The sequence below is a fragment of the Aulonocara stuartgranti genome (genome assembly GCF_965226115.1).
Source record: "Aulonocara stuartgranti genome assembly, chromosome: 19".
Taxonomy (NCBI): Eukaryota; Metazoa; Chordata; class Actinopteri; order Cichliformes; family Cichlidae; genus Aulonocara; species Aulonocara stuartgranti.
In genome coordinates this window covers 18,745,891-18,766,572 of record NC_138955.1, presented here as the reverse complement: position 1 = coordinate 18,766,572, position 20,682 = coordinate 18,745,891, and the positions used below count along the sequence as shown (strand labels likewise).

General features: G+C 41.8%; 2 protein-coding genes across 2 annotated transcripts; one reads left to right on the top strand and one right to left on the bottom strand.

The window, feature by feature from the left end:
* Window positions 1-2,024: 2,024 nt before the first annotated feature.
* Window positions 2,025-4,795, top strand: marcksl1a (MARCKS-like 1a). The gene is made up of 2 exons (XM_082517338.1): window positions 2,025-2,347; window positions 3,427-4,795. Exons 1-2 carry the CDS (start codon window positions 2,264-2,266, stop codon window positions 3,949-3,951), a joined length of 609 nt encoding a protein of 202 aa, XP_082373464.1. The 5' UTR covers window positions 2,025-2,263; the 3' UTR covers window positions 3,952-4,795.
* Window positions 4,796-6,668: 1,873 nt separating this feature from the next.
* On the bottom strand, window positions 6,669-17,659 carry LOC309696186 (gap junction beta-3 protein-like). The gene is made up of 4 exons (XM_082517337.1): window positions 17,309-17,659; window positions 12,981-13,188; window positions 10,054-10,355; window positions 6,669-9,971 (listed from the first exon to the last, which is right to left on the bottom strand). The coding sequence occupies exons 2-4, from the start codon at window positions 13,149-13,151 to the stop codon at window positions 9,638-9,640; spliced, it is 807 nt and encodes a 268-aa protein (XP_082373463.1). The 5' UTR covers window positions 13,152-13,188; window positions 17,309-17,659; the 3' UTR covers window positions 6,669-9,637.
* Between the last annotated feature and the right edge of the window lie 3,023 nt (window positions 17,660-20,682).

Genomic DNA, 20,682 nt, shown 5'->3' with positions numbered 1-20,682 from the left:
CCCACAGCACCACCTCACGGGTACACCTATCCTAGTGTTCCATATCAGAGCACTGAAAGGAACCACACAACCATAATTGAGCCATGAATCCACTGAAAGGTGAGACCGGGGGGGTTAAAAACATCATGTGTTTCTCTTTCTTGACTCAGTTTGGGAGAATGTATGGAGGTCGGTCAGGAGGGGTGGGGAGGTGTAGATGTTGAACCCCTCGGAGTGTGTTCCACTCTGGGAAGCTTGGCCCGCAAATGGCTGGGGATCATTCTCTGGGTGGTGTATGCATGCCTTGCATACCACAGCTGTGACATGTGTGTGTGTTTGTGTGGAGGGGGGTTGTTCTAGTGGGTGAACAGGGGGAACGAGACGGACCCACGTAGGGATGCTCTAAAAGAAGGAGGAAATCATAAATTGCACTTAATGAAGCAGGAGAAGGGGGCTCGGCGCCGTGTTTTTGTTAACGTGGGGTCACATGAGGGATAAATGATGGGAAAGGAAATTTGACAATTAGGTTTAAAAGGAAGAAGCTGGTATACAAAAGCATGTATGCAGGATATAGAAGCTTTCCACTGGCTTTCATAACTCTTAAAACACATGACCCCTGACCTCTCGGAGAAAAAAAAAACGCAGTGTCACTGCAGCGACCGTGGGATGCACGGTTCTAGCCAACGAGACCTCATTAATAGCCGACAGTCTGATTCACTGTCTCGGTGTCTGTGTTGGTGACAAAGCAGCCCCAGTGCCATCTCAAAGTCTCTTCTGAGTGCGCTGCGTGTTATGTAACAGGTTTTCTCTTGGAAAGCCGGGCCCTGTCACTCAAATTCCAGAGGAGGCCATTAAAATTCCTCGCTTCTCATTGATGTGCTGTTGTTCTGTGATCATCGAGTTCTGCGGAGGGCCTCTTTGAGATAAAGGATGTTGCCGGGAGGCTGAACAGCAGATTAACGTGGGACACCTCAGAGAGCTGGAAGTCCTAGGTTTGGAATGATCGAACTTTTTTAGAGGGATTCAAAATGTTTATCCATAACTAATGGCTTACTACTTCAACCATTCGGCTACTACTCTATTTACCAGATATTCAGTATGCTAGTGAACACAACTGCTTCAACTCCATATTTCTATCCTTAACTGACAACATCCACTGTTAGTCCACGTCTGCATTTTAGCTACAACTGTAACGACTCATCACCGCTACAGATGAAAAGGAACAGTTTTACTTGCTTGTGATGGAATAAAATGACTGAAATGCAGTGTGTTTACATGTTCGTGCTTATATGTTTACTCGTTTCTTCTTTCATCTAACTGTTAAAGCTGAATCTGTTTTTCATGTGTTTTGTCTTAAGACATATTTTATGTTCATTTTTCATCTTCAGGCACACAAACACTGATAAAAAATACTTTTAGTGTTGACCTTTATGCTACCTCTATTTTTTCTCACAGTTTATTGAATGGTTATGATTTACTGATCACGTCTTAGACATTATTTATTTGAGGAGAATATAATTTTCTATCCAATGGGTGTCATATATTAGAGTTTTTAATCAAAACAAGAGACACGTGCACATTTAGGTTTTCATTTCAAATAAAAGATAAAACGTCTTCTTTAAAATGCTTTGATGCACTTCTTTAAACTCCTTTATGTATAGCAGTGATGCTGTGCATGTACTCAGGACTTTTATTATTTCCACTGCTTGTTCTTACCTTCACTTAACTTTTCTGCTCACCTGTTCGGGTCAGACTTCTAAAACTTGTCTTGTTTTCCTGAACAGATGAATGAATTTTTCAATTTGTGCCAAATTATAAACAATTCACAAGAGAACAAAGTTTAAAATGTGTCCACAATCTTCCAGACATCTGAAGCAGCTGGAAAATAAAGTCTTGCTCATTCTCCAGCTGAGTGGCAGACTGTGGCAGTGACAGCCCGGAGAAGGAGGCCCATCCCCCCGCTGCAGATTGGACAAAGCCCGGCCGCCACGCCCAGGGGAGGGGTCTCCGGTCGATTTTGAGGCGCGGTTGAAATACTCACAGCCGTCTCCCTGACATCCTTTAATTTGAGCTCAGCCTCCGTGGGGTTCACACACGCTTAAGGGGGGGTCTTCTCGTTGACAAACCTTTGTAAGGGAGAAGGAGATCCTGTCGGATTTTCACCTCTGTTTTTTAGGCGGAAAGCTCTCACCTATCCCAGAACTGGATTTTTAAATCTCAAAAACTCGAGGGTTTTCTTTTTCGATTTTATTTTTTGTTCATAAAAACTAAAGGAAAGACAGAAATGGGAGCCCAGTTGTCCAAGGGTGGAGTAGCTGTTGAGGGCAAAGCCGCCGCCGACCCTGCTGCTGCTAAAGCCAACGGCCAGGTGAGTAAAGCGGGCCCGGTGCGCCCGAGCATCAGCGGGGAGCCACATGGCACCCGACGCCCACGGTGCCGCGGTGGGGGGCTGGCGGTCGCTCCTTCGTGTCAGGGTTCGTTCATAGCTGTGGGGGGAAAACACTTAAAACTGAATTTAGCCTAAAATGAGGGCATCGGGAGACCTCCGGCTGGGCAGCCGTCGAGCAGCGCGCAGTTGCCCGCCTGCCTTTGTTAATTCCGCCTGCTGTCCCACTGGGGAGATTTACGCGCACATTTCACCCGAGAGCGTCGGATTTGGGTCCCCGTGTGAGTTTTGAGCGTGTTTTCTGTCATGAGTTGAGCGGATAGTCGCTCTGAGCGTCGAACAAAAGATGTGAGGCGAGCGGTGCAAAGGATGCAAATGCGCTCTGCTGGAGGCGCATTTTGCGGAGTTGCAAACAAAGCGCGTGCAGGCGCCAGTTCTGACCCCATTTCCCCCCCGGCTGTTACCCACACACAGTCTCTCTCTCTCTCACACACACACACACTGTGGAGTGGGTTTCCGCGTAAACTTTGAACAATTTAAATATGTTAGAAGTGAATTGTGCGTTTCGATTAGTGGTGTGTGACTGATCCGGTCAGGATACGCGTTATTACAGAGATGCCCAGATGAACTCATGTGACCCACTTCGAGACATGTAAAAACGTCCCTGTTGCTGCTGTTGGCGAGTGCGTGGACTGATTGTGGCTTTGTCTGCGCTCTTGCGTGGAGCTGGTAGATGTAGGATGAGAGCGCAGAGCAGGTTTCACGGGGATTCCTTTGTTCCCCAACTTGCTGGTAGTGTTGATGTTTTTGATGTAGCACTACTGCCCCCGTGTGCCAGCTCAGAGTAATACAGACAGCTGTTAAATCCCCCCCCCCCCACCACAGTCAGAGCTGCTCTCCTGAAGAATAACATGGATTAACTGTAGGCATAAATGGGCTAATGTTAATGTGTTTACAGTGCGCTCATCTCATTATGCATAAATAATTCTTCGTTTCCGCAGGCAGTGTGTTTGCGTTGACCCACCTCCAGTGTTTTAATCTATGACTCTTTCTCTCTGCAGGAGAACGGCCATGTCAAAACCAACGGCGATGTTTCAGCCAAACCCGACGGGGAAGCAGCGGCCGCGGATGGAAATGGAACCGCGGAGCCAGCCAAGGAGGGCGAGACCAGCGCCGGAGACGCTATCGAGCCTGCTCCTGCGGCCGAGGGCGAGGCAGCCAAAGCGGAGGGCGAGGCTGCCAAGGAGGTCAAGAAGAAGAAGAAGTTCTCCCTGAAGAACTCCTTCAAGTTCAAGGGCATCTCGCTGAAGAAGAACAAGAAGGGCAGCGAGGAGGGCAAGGAGGAGGCCACCTCCCCTACGACCGAGGACAAGCCCGAGGAGAACGGCCATGCAGCCAAGGAAACCAAAGAGGAGACGCCGGCCACCGAGGCTAAAGAGGGCGAGGCCGCAGAGGCCGCTCCTGCACCCGAGGAAGAGGCCAAGGCCGCCGAGGAGGCCCCACCAACAGAGGCCGCACCCGCCGAGGAGGCCCCTGCCGAGGACACGACACCCGCAGCCTCCGAGGGCGAGGCCAAGGCAGAGTGACTGCACTCCAGCACGGCACCTGAACTGATTTTCCAAGATTAAAGTATATAAAAATATATATGAGAGACTCGTGCCACGCTCATAAAGTTATAAACAAAACTACAAAAGAAGACAAAGGATATATCACGTTTGCTGATTCAACCACCAGTTCACTGCCTTTTATTAGTTCTTCGACAGACGGAAACTCACCGGGCCCTCTCATGATGAAAGCGTTGGCTGGCGTTGCCCCCTCATGGTACACACAGGGACTGGCGTGCGGCGAAGGTAATGGATTGGATGTGGAGCGAATCAGGAATACTGACTTATTTTCCCAATTCATGGAGAAGCATCCTTTTAAACAGCGTGGCAGCCCTATAACATCTTATTTTTCTTTCTCATCTTTTTTTGGGATCTAAAAATTGTCACCGTCGGTGGAGCGGGGCAGACCATCTCCTTCACTCGAAATGACTGATATATGGACACATAAACCTTTCAGATCATCTTATTAATTTTTAGAATTCTACATTCCTATGTTTTACCCCCAAATTTCAAGTATTTTGTCATGTATAGGGAGGAGAACATCAAGGAGGGGAGGTGGAAAAAGATGTCTTTGTTCGTGCATTTTGGTTCTTTTTCTGGCTAAAACCACATTCGAGCTTCTTGAGTGTTGCAGTGTTCACATTTCAGAATTTATGGCGCAGGGGTTGGGATTGTGTACAAAAAAATGTGAGCTTTTTATCTGCAAACTGTCTCTGTAAATATGTTTTGGCCAATATTTTTGGTTCTCTTTATTTTGCTATCGTTTGAAGATGTTAATGGTTTTACTGTAACTTTTAATAAGGGTAAATAAATGTTTGATCCCCTCTGTCTGTCTTCTGCCTTGTGATTCGCCAAGACCGGAAAATCTGGCTGCTTAAACCTGCAATCTGGACTGATTGCAGTACCACATATAGATGGGATACTATAAACTGGATTCAAACACATGATGGCATATTGACACCACATGAATAAATATCAGGTGTGCATGTACAGGTCATGACAGCAGTAGACACCCTGAGAAATTAAATTATTAACAAAAGGAAAGATTTAAAGCATCATTGTCATGCAAACATAACCTTAATGCAAGAGCTACACGACCTCATCTGGTCCAGTATGTGGTCATAAAGCATGCTGAGTCACGTGTAGCAAAGCAAAGCATAAATATACATATATCCTTACATAACTAATTAACGTTAGGACGCAACATATGGGATACGCAGGCACTAGAGGCCATTTATTTGGCGACCCTCTAGTTGTAATTGGTGGTCTTTATCTCCCTCTGCTGGAGCGACTGCTGTACTGCAAGTGCCTGTGCCGCCTGTTGCCTTCCGGTTAATCATGAACGTTTCGTTTACACGTTGTTGGTGTTTGATGATAAATCGCAGTTGCAGCCTCCTTTTCTTCACAGCTTTGGTAAGCCTTTAACCACACGCACACACAGATTTAAACCGATCAGCTCGTCGAACATCGACGAGTCTACACAGTGGCTGCCACCCACTCATATGTCAATCAAGATTATCCTTCGCTCCTATTGGTAGTTGCTAAGTTGAGTTAAATTTAACTCAGCCCACTTTGTTACGTTTACTTTTTTGTTTTTTTGCAGACTTTTTACAGTGAAAGCCGTATTTACTGTTAGAGTGGCGCAGAAACAAAAGCGAACATGGCGTCAAACGCTGCCCACCGTTTATCTATGTATCAAGTTTGCATACTGGTCCCGCTGATGTCCAGACTCAGTAATATTCGTGCGGGTTCACAGACGAGGTGGCCGAGTGGTTAAGGCGATGGACTGCTAATCCATTGTGCTCTGCACGCGTGGGTTCGAATCCCATCCTCGTCGCAGTGAATGTTTTGTAGGTAAAACCTGAAATGGGTATTATTCCGTGTGACAGTTCGACTCGGATCCTTTTTTAACAACACGTTCCGTCTTGAAGTAAAGAGACATTTAAATTTTTTAAAAGATCTGTCGCCCTTTTTGGCTTTTTTGTTAAACTGCTTTGAAAAATTGGATGAAAACCGCATTACTCTTGTCTTTTAAATTCCTTGTGCAACAGGGGTGTCAAACATCAGGGTTGAGGGCCAGAACTGGCCCACCAAAGGGTCTAATTTGGCCATCTGGATGTCTTAGCAATGTGCTAAAACTATAGTGAAGTCATGTCTTTTTCTTTTTTTTTTAAATGCATTGCTTTCCTTTTATTGGGTCTGGCAACATTAAAGATGAATAAAAACATAATAAATGTAATTAATTTATAAATCCTGACAGGTTTTTAGTTACAAAACATGTAATGTGTCTATTTTCATGTGGATGCAATGATATTAAATACTGAAAGTAAACAGTTTAAAAGATGTTAAAATTTATTTTTTCATGCTGGAGTTTTTAACTTCATGAGCTGTCTGTGTTTCATGAAATAGAATTAAAAGTCTCACAATCATCATGAAATACCGCTGGTCACTTATTCGGGCAATTATACTGAAGCATTGCCTGACATACAAATAAAACTGTATGTAGTTCAAACAAATTTGAAGCATTATTGATATTAACTTTAACTTAAATGTTCATAAAGTGTGCAAATATGCAAATAAATGTCACATTTGTTCAATTTTGAGAATGCTGCTATCTAGTGGTAACATGTTTAAACTGTTATTGTTCCACATTTTGACTTTTTTTGCTCAGGTTTCAGTCAGATAAATATGACAAATGGTGTATTTGTGAAGTACTCTGTGTTTTTAATGAAAAATGAAACCTTTATTTGCTGTTTAAGCAACAACGCAGCAGCATTGTAGGATAATACTGCACATATACAGCTTCATTCCTGCAAAGAAAAGACAGTCTACACAAACAGTTTATAATCAGTTTCTTTTTTATTACAAGCAGATAAATATATCACTGTAATGTCAACAACAGCCTGTTATTTATATAAAAAATAATCTTGGACCACAGCATGTCATTCCAGCTGACTCATAGTCAGAGCAGAAGTGAGTGCGAAGATTAAACTAGAGATTAAAGTAGACATGTCTCGTAAAAATCACACAAAGACAGTAGCTAAGGTTCACACTCTCCACTTTAAATAGTAAAAATCTAATAACCGTAATTAAAGGTAAATTTTAAAACCTGGTGACTAAAGCTCATCTTAACAGGCCACACAGCAAAAATGTGTCTAAAACATGTCTCCCAGGTGTCCAGCAGATCACTTGTGTTTGCTTTCTAACCATTCCCAAACTTCAGCTCTGAAAACGGTTAGTGAGAGTCGGATATTTTCTTCTTTACTGTAAAACTTTGCTACCACCACCTGACAGCTACTCCGACTGACTTCTTTCCAAAAGTGGGATAAAAAAATGACTTAAGGATCATATTTCAAATTCTGTGGCCTTAACTTAACTCTTGGACCCAACTGCAGTAGTGGCCACAATTTGGATATCGCAGTCCGGCATTTTTGCCTGAAGGTCAAAGGGCCCAAGGCACAGTTTTTACACCCATCTGTTGCCATTTAGGTACCACCAGATTTGATAATCAAGAGCAAGCACAGGAGAAAAATCCATCCATCCATCTGCTGCTCCAAGCTAACCAGAGGAGCCCATCCTGTCCCTGCCCTTGTTCTAATCTCACCAGTGTGCCCCAAGGTTTTATCTCATGCTCCTCACTTAGAAGGCACCTACTTGGCACTTTAGTCTAATGGAGAGACCAGGCGCCTTTTCCACAATCTAATTTTTGGGACATAGATGAGACCATAGATGATGGTGGGAGTGTAGATCGATCAGTAAATCAACAGCTTTGTTTACATTTGGCATATTTTTCTGTTTAAGTATCAGAAAAGTCAGAAATAAAAACCACACCTGATGTTTTTAACTGGGGACAGACCTCCTGCCTCCATTGCTGCCCCGTGACATTACGGTGGCCTTATTAAAGCACAAGATTCAACCACCAGATGATGGCGCTAACAAAACGATAAAAATAGATGTGTCTATAATTAACACACATTTCACTGAATATTATTTTAATCTTTAGAATTGTATACAAAATTGTTAGATCTTTGTCAGGGTTGCAGTTTTACTGCAAAAACTGTGCATTAAATGCACCGTAGACCTCAGATCAGAACAAGCCGGGTGTATCTTAGTGTAAAGCAGGAATCTCAAACTCATTTCACATCCTGTGACACATCTTAAGTGTCCGAACCAGCCAAACACCCCTTTCTGTCAGTGTAAAGATGTTAAACTGCACAGTGCAGTTTCAACAGTGCAGTTTTAGATAGCAAGTGTTGTAATCTGCAATATTTACAATGGTGTGAGACAATTAATTAAATAGTCGTTTGCTGCAGATTCTTAAATCAATAACCTAAAATTAAATTCCATTTAATTTATCTTGTTGATACGGAATAACCTGAATGTTTGTCCTCGCATCTTTGTGACATAAACAGTGAAAAAATGCGATGTCGGACCGCTGACAGTCCTCTTCTTCAGCAGTGTTTTCTGGTCAGCAGCTCTAGGTGCCATTTCTTTAACGCAGCTGACATCATGAACGTTTCATATGCAGCTGGATGAGAGGATCATAATCCACAGGAACTAGGGATGAGTACCGGTATCCGGTGCCATTATGGCACCGGTTCTGTCATAAACGGTAGTAACCAGACCGAAAAGCAGCGCACATTTCGGTGCTTTTTTTTCCCTGAGATGTCATACACTTTGGATTCCAGCCAATCATTTTACCTTTGCGAGCGTAGTAGGTGGGCCCAGGTACGTACGTTCTTTTAGAGCAGAGCTACAGATTAGAAATGCCCAAGGCGAAGCGGTCAAAAGTCTGGCTGTACTTCACAGCAAAAGATGCAAACTCAGCAGCCTGCAACAAGTGCTTGAAGCTGATATTGTGCAAAGGAGGTAACACCTTGAATCTGATGAAACACCTGGCGACGTATAGCATTTTGTTAAAAGCCGAGAAATGCGCCGTATTTGATAGCTTGCTGCAAGAGCTCACACCGAGCACATCTACTGCGGGTGTGGTGCCTGTTATTGGACCCGGAGTTAGCAACATCCCCCAAAAACCCGAAGAGTAGAGTCCTGGCCCCTAGCCCTGCCAGTGTAGCAGAAATGATGACGGATGATGATGCAGCAGCAGCCGTTCTTCTCTGCGTGAGTAGCTTAATGTTGTTCGTGTGTAATTTACGTTGAGTAGGCTAACCACGTTATTACATTAATGCATGTAGGGTGAACTAGCAAACACCGTCATAGTTACATGCGGCTGTCTTCTTGTTTGATGGCAGATACTCCCTTCACCCTGGCCAAAAAGGCTAAAATGACCAAAGAAAAAGTGGAAAACAGTTAAACATGAGAGGTTTTTGTACAAAGATTGTTTTTTCCATTGTTTAAGCACTGCTTCCAGCCAAGAGTGATACTATAAATCCCCTATAGCTGCAGAAAAGGCTAACATTGTTATCTTTTTACAAAAAAACAGCTGAACATGAGAGGTTTCTGGACCAATTTTGTGTTCTCCATTCTTTAAGCACCGGTTCGAGCACCGTTTAAGCACCGGCACCGTTTCAAAAGTACCGGTTTGGTACTGGTATCGGATAAAACCTAAACAATACCCATCGCTTACAACCCTTTTTGATCAGTTTCAGTAGTCTTATTGGGTACTTTCTGTTCCTGTTGGCGAGCCATGATTGCAGCTTGCAGAATGCTAGAGTACTGTAGTTTTAGCATCCTTCCTCTTGCTTAACTCCAGCTCGCTGTCGGTCACTGTCGGATCTCTCCTGCTTCTGCACTGAGAGCGGGCTGGAGCAATGGTAGTGAGCTCGTGCTGGTCAGCGAAGACGAGCCTCTCGTTCTCATGTCGGATCTTTAATATTTTCATGATGCGCTTGCCGATGAGGTAAATCATTTCGAGGATACACATGAGGATGCAAACCGCACTGGAGATGACCATGAACAGCATGAAGATCTTTTTTTCCGTCGGACGGCTGATAAAGCAGTCAACGGTGTTGGGGCACGGCGACAGCTGACACTTGGACAACCTGACAGAAAAGAGTACAGCAGGTTTTAACGAGTTCAGAACAACACTGGTTCATTTTAATAACAGTAAGTTACCAGCATTACCTGGGCAGGTCATATCCATGATATAACTGAAACAGGATATAGAGAAAAGCTGAGTCAAATCCAGCTTTGAAGATCAAACTCAGCAGATACGTCCACCATAGGCCTCCTCTCTTCTTGCCAGGGTTGGCGTAGAGGTGCGAGCCCTGGTGCAGCTCGACATATTTCCTGTCCTTTCCTTCACGGAGTTTCACGTGAGCCATCACCATCAGAGACGGGCAGGTGACAAAGATGAGCTGCAGCGCCCACAGGCGGATGTGGGAGATGGGGAAGATGTGGTCGTAGCAGACATTGGTACAGCCGGGCTGCAAAACAAAGTCGGGGTCGTAACTCGCTTAAGTAGCTCGTCTCACGTCTCAGATGGAGAAAATCAGCAAGAGCAAAGGATTTTTGCATTAAAGAGAAACTTGGAGAAAAGAAAGTGGCTGTATTTTTATTTTAGAGTACAGCTAATGCAGATGTCATATGATGATAAATACAAACAGAGGGACTGTTGTGGTGTCAGAATGAGAAGCTGATGCAGAAGGTTTTAATGCCTCTGTATGACGCTAAAAACTGACGATGCTTTGAAACCAGTTTCTGCTTTTAGGGCATAAATATAAAACAAAAATAAAGTTTAAGACAAAAGATACAAAAAGAACCAGGTTAGTGAGACATGAAGTATTTTGCTTTTCTTTACTTTTTGCTTGCTTTCATTTATTTGAGAAGATATCCTATAATTATAATATGCTGTACACAATATGCTTTTAATACAAGGCTTTTAATGTAACACCAACACTAATTCAGTCTTACAATCTAATTTGGTAAATACGTGACAAATGAAAGGAAAAGCTCAAATAAACGAGTGACTGCAGAGGCTTTCACCGAAGTGCACAACTGAATTAACATTCAGTCGAGGTTTAAGGCAGGCATTGGAAATGCTGGGTAGGTTCTGTATTGATCGTGAGAGGAGAAGATCCCACTGATTAAATGGAAGACAAATAAATCGCAGCGCACAAAAGCTGCAAAACTGGCTCCTGTTTTAATAGGAACAGTGAGCAAAGGAAGGTTTGCCTTTATGATGTGTGGAAAAGTCATCAATAATCGTTTTGTGGTCACGTTCAGTGGCTGTGATGCTCGTGCATTAGTGTGAACAGTAAGGATAAACAGACCATAAGGTGAAGGTGAAAGTTCATAAACCCGTCCTATTGGTGGCATTTTTCGGCGCACCTGTACTCTGACAGGGAAGGATCAAATCACTACATTAGTGGCGTCCGGTGATTCTTGGAACACAAGAGATGGATTAACAGTATGAAAACGATGTGAGTCATATTTATGAAGTTACATTTGTTTTGTTCACGACCGCCGTTCATGTCGACTGAATTTTTTTACGATCACTTCGTTAGTGTCTTTCTGATTTTCGGTTCAACCGTGTTGTCTCGATGTGATATCTGTCTGTTGTTTTGACTTTCATCGCAGTGTTCGACTGTGTCGTGCTGCACATCACACACAGAGCAACACAGTCAAATGACATAAAGACTACATGCAAAACAGAGCGCTCACAACACGAGACCAAAGAGGTAAAGCTGCACTGACAGACCGAAGTCACTGCTGGGCAATTTTTCATCTTTTAGTTCATATGACAAAGTTTCAGCGTTCTTCATTATATAACAGTTTCAAATTTAGAATAAAAAGTTCTGTATAGAGAAGACTGAAACATTATATCAGAAAGCTGCACTGAATTTATGTAGATCCCAGCCTGCCAACATATTGTGTCTAAGAGGGAATTTCGTCTTTTGCAGTTACCTTTGTTAGAAAAAGTTAGATGCATTCACTGAGTCATAGTACTTTAACAACGTTCTGAAAGAATTAAAAGTTCAACTTATGGGATAATATAATTAAATAAAATTTTGTATCCTTTAAAAAATATGCAGGATTACAGATTTCCTGCTACCGCGAAGGTCAAATACAAGGTCAGTATAGAGGTGAAATAGAGGCTTCATTAGATTTATGATGATACTTAATATATTTTACATTTCATTAAACTTGGATGAAGAGCAGAGAGGAAGGTTTGTTCAGTCCATTCAGGTAACGGGGTAATTAACCCTGGATCCCTCCCAATATGCAAGGACATGTCAGCGTATGTTTGTGAGTCGTCAGGAGATGAAAGGACAGAAAAAAACAAGTTCGTCCCGAAGACGAAACAGCTAAGAGCGAGCTGAGCGATGCAGTCACAGCTCGATTTGTGTGACCTTAACGTCTCATATGATGGCAAGGTGTGGCCATGGCTCACAGACATGTTCTGCCACTTTGAGATGTGTTGGCTACATCGGTTTCAGAAGCGCTTTGGCTGAACATCAGGATGCTTTGACAGGTAATTAACCATCAGGCACGATGTTTATGTGGGTGGAAAACAACCTTGTATGTGGAAGACTTGGTGAATCAAACCTGAGGAGGAGTGAAGCTGTTCTGGGCTAACATCTTTGTTTTCAGTTAAATTTCTTCACAGAAGCTTTATTATAATCCAAAATGACCCAATTAGACCATCCAAAGGCACTGTATGTGTGAGTAAGTCATTTGGTAGCTGAATCTTTTTCTTTAATCAACTGCTGGTTGGTGATAGTTTTCTGCATCAGTAACCAACACAAATTCAACTTTTGAGGACAGCTGACATTAATTGTCAGCCCATTTTCTTTTCATTTATCTATGCTTTGGACTGTAAAGCACATTCTTTCAAACCAAGACCACAACCACCATCACCACCTCTGAAGTGACTCGGGCAGGTTAACTTTCCAGTTTTAAAAACGTCTCTATATTGAGTGTAAATGTAGAAAATCAGTGGACCAGATTTCCCTGAAGGGCTTATGAACCAGTGCTGTAACATTCTCAACAACTCTTATTTCTCCCTGTCACTGAAAAACATTGGAAGGTGGGGTTAGTGACAGCCTTACCTGTCGGGTGTTACACACAAAGTCTTTGTTTTCGTCACCCCACACCCTCTGAGCTGCCACCACGAACACCAACACTCGGAACACGAACACCATGGACAGCCAAATCCGCCCAAACGCCGTGGAGTACTGATTGACTCCGCTCAGCAGATTCTCCAATCCTGACCAGTTCATCCCTGTCGCTGCTGGACTGGCCTTGGAGATAAATGCTCTGTGAAGAAAAACAAAAATACTAATTACCTTCCCTTAGATTTAGCTTTGCATTCTATTCTTATTCTCAAATTTGGTCTTGCTATCGTTAAGGATCAGCTGCAATGTGGGTCACATAAATACATTTCTGGGCTTGCATGAATTCCTTCGTATCAGCCAAACAGGAGAGAGTACACATTTAGAAACACTGTAGGTTTGCACAACAGTACAACTGCTGATTCCCTTTAATGCCCAATAAATCATTATTTAGGCTTATTCATCTTATCTGGATCCTCACTAATGAAACTGCATGCTTCAGTAACTGTAACAAAATGTAAACAGTTAAAATAAAATAAAATAAGGGCCATAAAATGATGAATAAAACAAATCTACCGTTTGTTTGCATTTGCCTACATGTAGAAAAATATGACCACCACAATTTTATGTTAGTTTAAATTAGCTGTGACAGCTGACATCCTCTGAGATTGAAGCATTAAATCTAGGCAAACGTGCCAAAAACCAGCCCCAGAAACAAGTCAGGCCCTGTGGACTTAGTTTAAAAACCCAAATTTAGAGCAGAAACAAGCACACTTAAGGCCAGCTCATTTTATTCTTTTCATAACAAATCTACAGGAGATTAACTTTTGTTTAACGCACCCATTTACAGTGTATACAAGGCTTAAAGTTATGTATTATTGTGGGCGTGGTTCCCTTGGTTGACAGTTGGGTGCCTGCACAAGTGGCTAACGCTCTTTATCTCATTTGTCGTTTGTCATATTGGTGCCTTTTGAAGCTGACAAGTCTGTGTTCCAGTTTTATTGGTTCTAGTATTAGAACAAGTATCTGATTCTGAATGCATGCAGTTGACAGAAGCAGCTTGTTTATGAAGCAAGTGTTAAAGCAATATGGTCACATGTCCTTCAGCAATGTTTTTGGGCTGGTTAGAGCATCTAACCACTTGTTTACCTTACAAAATGTAAATGGAGCACTCAAAGTGATTTATATAACATGCCTCATTCACAAAAGCATTGTTTTTTGCTTTCTAGCTAACATTCACTCACATTCATGTTCCGATCGATGCATCGGAGAATGACTTGGGGTTTGTATCTTGCCCAAGGACATTTTGCATGCAGACTGGAGGAGCAGGGATCAAACCACTAACCATCCAGTAAATCTTTGACCTGCTCTAACTCCTGAAATGCAACCAACACATTTCTTTCTTGCAAAATGGATTATTGCATCTTTCTTAAGGACAAAACAAAGCATCACACACAAATGTGCAGGGAAGCTTGTGAAAATCTTGAATTGTATTAGAGTTATTGTGCTAATGCTTTTTTATTATAGACATTTGAGCTTCTCATATTAGAAAAAGACTCACGCTCTTCTCAGTTTGACTGTGTATGATGTCAGTGGCAGTGGATATACCCAATACGATCGTCACAGACACACTGCTCTGGCATTAAAACCTTAAAGGCAGATGAAATGGCTTGTTTCAGATAGAGGATAAATTCAGAGGCTGCCTTAAGGCTTGGGATAAGCCGAATAAGACTTATTTTGAGCAATGAATCCTCCAAAGTTACTCTACTACGGTCCAAGAATAGAAATATGAAGCTGTAAATAACTGAAGGTGTTTCTTAAATATGTACACATATAATCTGAGCACAACATGACTGTATGTCTGTGTGATTTTAACACCTAGAGAGTCTTTTATTAACACTGTGCTCTTGGATTCTATGTGCTCACAGGTTATCTGTCAGTATCAACTGTCTGCATGTTTGCTGCTGCTGAATGACATTTATCAGTGAACACCCTAATGACATGCACCCCAGCTTATCTACGAGGCTATGGTTTCTGAACACTGTTCAGTGTGTGCAATCAAAGTGAAGTTTTCTGAACTCTCAGAGTTTCCAAAGCTTGCAAAGACAAAAACATGCTTTTGATGCTTTTTGCTACATTTCTGCTTAGATTTTTATGTGCTTCAGGCAAATGTTAAATGCAGAAATATAGGAGAAGAAGCTTAAATGGAAGGCGTGGGTGTATTCTTTCAAAGAGAAAAGGATGAACTTTCAAAGTACTGCAGTCGTTTAGAAGAAGGAAATAAAATCCATATGGTTTCTGTAACACGCACAGGCCTCTGTGGTTTCTGGCACAGTAGAAGGTCAGTCAGTGTTTAGAAAAGAGTTAAATATTTGGAATTTACGAAAGAGCATTGGCTCAGTTTGGAGGAGTTTTCTCTGTTAACACTTTAAACTCCAGATTAACTCCTGCAGCAGAGGCTGTTTATGTTGGGGTCAGTATTTTTGAATTGAAGGCAGTATTCCAGGATGAATTTCCTTTTTTTTAAGACAAATTAAATATTGTTTTAAAAATAAAGAAACTGTTAAATCTTTGTAGAAACGGGGCAAAAAGTATTTTAAGATTCAAACTAAGCAACAAAAAAGTCGATAATACAATGCATGTGTAAATTGTATTGTCATTGGGAGTGTACGGTCGACCTCTGACAAGCACAGACCAGCAAAACGGTGACCCAACTGAGACCATGAACTCAGGTATGGCCATTATTTTGGATGCTCAACACTGCTTACAATCAAACGTTTGACAGGTAAAATGCCACTAAGACACCTTCACCAAAACTTCCAGTTCAACCACTTTAACACCAATGGTTTACTCCTGGTGGATGGGAGTGGCATGCGTGGGAATGCAGGGAATGCAGATGTTCAGAGCAGCAAAGTGGACAGAAACAGGAAATAACAGGAAAAAAACAGCACGAAAAGCACAGACAGTTCTTCAGTGGACATTTTTCACTTGAGCTACTTGTATGTTATCATTTCTGTCGTCTGCACAGTTAGCTGAACGATCAACCACAGCATAAGAGAGCAGCTGACATGCAGCTGGTTGTGACGCTGCCCCCTGGTGGCATTAATCAGTTATAACATGTAGGTGACAATCTGCAAAGCTGTCCATAGGCTCTACGTAAGACCAACACACAGCCATTATTAGCTAAACCATTGCTCTGACTTTTTGAGGGTCCAGTAGGTTTATGACATGTAGAGTAGCCAAATTTCATTCCCAGAGTGAAAACGTTTTTAACTTTTTATGAAATTCTGTTGCTTCTTTTTTCTCCAAAAGGATCATTTCACATTTAATTGTAGCTAAAATGACACAATTTATTTAACAATTGTAAAAAGAAAAAATTGTATTTAAAAATTGTATAACCATTTTTGTTATACAAAATCACTGATATCAGTATTTTAGCTGTGCGGAAGTGAAGAAAGGTTTGAAAGCTTTTTGGGACCTGTTGTGCTGTTGGACAACAGAAGCAGAAAAACATAAATGAGAACAGCTTTGATGGGATTTCAGCTGTATTTAAGTTTATATGAGCACAGAGAAGAGGACAGAAGCAAACAGCTTGTAATGTTAGTCTGTGCTAAGACTAAACTTAAAGGGATTTCCCAATTTTTGTGGGACAATTATTGTTTAATAAAAGGAATCAGTAGTGGTTTCTACTAATGCCACTGTGGACGTGCTTTGTTCGTAGCTTGTACAGTCTAGTTTAACAGTAGTGGACTGAGAAGCAGCTGATCGTTGGTGGCGGGCATTCTGACAGTTTGTCAGTGATGCAGGAAAGAACCAAAAGAAATACAAACGAGCCATCCCAGGATCCTCAGCAGCAGTGTTTTGTACCATAGACATATATTTGGTTACAGTCATGTAAGAGACTAAAGCAAAGAGAAAACCTAAAAGACATAAAGGAGGCACTTTAATAGAAACTTTATGTATCATCGGTGGCTACATGGAAAGTTTTTACTGTAATGTGAACCCCGCTCCACCACGCCTCGGTCTTTTTGATGAACCTAGAGTTGACCACCATTTTTTTCCCCTCATATTCTAACACTTAGTCATAACAAAAGGAAATGTTTGTTCCATAGCTGGTTATTATTTTAAATGAGTTTCCCTATTTTTCTAGCATATAAACAACTCGTGTTCACCTTTTGCATTACTTTTAAAAAGAACAAAAACATACTTTAGCTTGGCCAGGGGAAAAATGACAGACTCCTGAATACAGTTTCCATGTTTACCGCTCACTCCTGACTTTAGGATACAGTAAAATTATTGAAAACCAAACAGAGAAAGGAACTTACTTGGAAGTGAAACGCCACTTAAACACCCCGTGTGCCGACACCAGCAGGCGAAGACTAAGCACTGAAGGGAAAAGCTACTTTCAGCTTTTCAGCTCCTTTCTTTCCCCTGCTGCCTCTGTCTACTCATTCTTTCCTCAGAACGCCTGCCAAACCAGATTCAGCAGCGACGTCATGACAGACGCACACATGAACATCGGCTGCGTAGACTCCACTCCCTAGAAAACATGTAACCTAACACGTTATAAATAAGTAAAGCAACAGACACAAATTCTTCATTGAGAAGGAAGACAGAACATCCAGCTATGTCAAACAGAAAGCCTGGTGTGTGTGTGTGTGTGTGTGTGTGTGTGTGTGTGTGTGTGTGTGTGTGTGTGTGTGTGTGTTTGGGGGTTGAAGAGAGTAACTAAGAGAGAAAACGCCACACCCTGAATGCGGACAGCTTGTGGAAACTAATGCAAATATCCTCAGATGGCAAACAGCTTAGCAGAATCATAGTATATCAAACAGGGTTGGGAGCAGATTGCAGCAGTTTATCTCAACCTGTTTAATGATTGTGACACACAGTAGATTAACAGAAATCAGCCTGGATCTTTGATCTGGATAAACCTTTCAAGTTTGTGTAACCATGTGCGATAGGTGGCTAATCAAAACAGTTTACAGTATAGGAAAAGCCTGCTTTTTGCCCGTCTCATCCTCCAGTGTGATTTTCCATAATAAGTGTTAACTTTCTGTTCGGTCTGTCTGTGAAGGTTCTCAGTCATCGAGGTCATTATAATCTTAGCTTGGGAAGATAAGCGTCTGGACTTCTTTAAGTTTCTTGAATTGGTGGAAAGACACTCCCATAGGGCTTAAATATGAGACTCTCCACCAAGCTTCTCGGATGAGAGGTGAAATGTCTTCAAGAAACTTAAAGAAGTCCAGATGCTTTTCTTTCCAAGCTCCTTAAATTTCTGGTGTGACACTGGCATTTGTAATTTCATTCCTATAGCACATTGCATTACATGCAAACTCAGTGTGCTTAATAATAAAAGCATAAAAACAGTTTGCATTTTCTGCCTGCCTCTGTTATCAGAGTACAAGCAACAGGGAACCCATATTCACTGCAGGTTTTCTCCATGTTGAACAAACCAAACAAAGATTTGGACTAAGGGTAAAATAAATTTTCTCAGAACAGAACAAAAATCTGTTTTTCAGCCCTGAAATTTCCATGTGGATATCCTCTTTATTTAAGACATTGTGAGGGCTGGAAAAGGGTACGCTTCTTGAAAAAGGTCCCAAATTTTAGTGCAACCCTGTGTAGGTACTGTATTTTGGAAAAATAGTATATTGTATTACTTATGCTGAGATTACCAGAGTGAAATCGATTCTGAGGGGATTGAGTCGAAACCTTTTTCCAATTTGACAGATTTTATATGAAATAACCTGCATACAAAACAAATAGCAGGACATTTAGGTTTGGGGAAAAAAATGTTGTTGTTTTTTTTAACAGAGGAAGTTAAAATACATGTTTTTCTCTAATAAGTTATTTTAAAGGTAAAAAAAAAAACTGTGTGCATGATCACATGTTTATTTATGGTTTTGTCTGAATACTGGTTTTCTGCAGGCCAGTTGATAGGTGGAAGGCTTCATGATAGCATAGGTGGCATAAAATCATATAAATTTGATGTTGTTGTTGTGAAATTAAAATAATGTGATGTTTCGATGCAAAGGGGGGGTGAGGTGGCACCAATGCATCACAGCAAGGAGGTCCCAGGTTTGAATCCAGTCTGGGGGTTTTCAACTTGCAGTCCAGCTTCCTCCCATAGTCCAAAGGCCTGCTTTGGGTTAAGTTATTGGGCTATTCTGAACTGGTCATAGATGTGAATGCTTGTTTGTTTCTATGTGTTAGCCCAGTGTCAGATTGGTGATCTGTCCACGGTGTACCCTGCCTTTTGCCCCATGTCAGCTGAATGGATGGACGCTTTTGTAAGGTGTTACAGGTGCAGACATGCTAAGGCTGGGTAATTTTAGCCTATTGTCAGTGATTGTTATGCAACAATGATTTCATAATACAGATAAGAACCCCCAGAGACCTGAGACCTGCAAAATTTACCTGTTTGGCAAGTTTGGCTGCTCAACTCTGGATCTGTAGGAAGAATTCACAGTAAGATCATGGTAACACTCATGTATTATAATGAACTGTATTCCAGTTAAATCCAGACGTGAATTTAAGTCCATACATACACAGTCTTAAACACTCAAGCCCTATCATTTGTCAAAGACCACATAGTACAAAATTATCTTAATAGAGCATTTTGGTCTGAGACTACTGGCTTATATCTAAAAGGCAGAGCCTTCAGACTTTCTAAGCTTATAATTAGGGCTGATCAGGTGAGTCTGAACCAACCCTGGGGGTTGGGGACTGGGGCTGCAGGATCGGCTTCCAATGATGCACTGAGCCTTTCTCTTCCTCTCTTTTCCTGATGTACTTATATGCTACTACTGCATGCCATCACTCTGTCGGTTGAGTTTTGTCCTCGTTGTGTTCATAGCCTACCTGCCATTAACTCTTTCCTTCTTTCTTTCTCCTGACCACCCAGTCAGTTGACGCAGATGGCTGCACCTCCCTGAGCATGGTTCTACTGAAGGTCATTTCTTCTTAGAAAGGTCTTCCTTCCCAGCATCGCCAAATGGGGACGTTTGATTGCTCTGTGATCTGGTTTTTAGCCTTACAATATAAAGTACCAATTTACCTGAACTAAGTTAAAATTGAATGAATGTGAATGGAAAAGTATGGATGGATGGAGGGAGAAGCATGCATGCATACAGTATCACTAACAGAAGAAAAGCAGGATTTGCTTCTGAACAAAAATCCACTTTTTACCTTCAGTTTTCTTGGCAAATGTGAGTCTGTTATCCAACAATAGTCCTAAGGACAAAAATCATCTGTTTCAGTTTTATAATCCCACTGTTAAGTCATCTGACTGTTAGGGCTAGATGCCCCGCAGATATGGAGAATGGTGATTTATGACAACTTTTCAGCATCTATTGGAGACCATAGACATACCCTAAGGAGTCAAAATCTATAGAAAGGGACATATGATGATGATGACGATGGTGAAGTACTTGCTCAGAGTGGTCATCTGATTGTTGAAATTCTCTCTGTATTATTGTAGCATCTTCCCCCACATTCCCACGCACACCCACTAAAAACAGACCTGCAATAGACACGTATTTATTATCAGTGAATAATAAGTCTGACCATATTGAGCCTACACACACTGATAACAACACAGCAGTAGAAATGATGACGCTGGCACAGTTTAACGTGGAGCTGGAGTCTGTTTACACACCGCGAAGAGCAAAGAGGCGGAGCTGTTACTGAGACAGTGAGC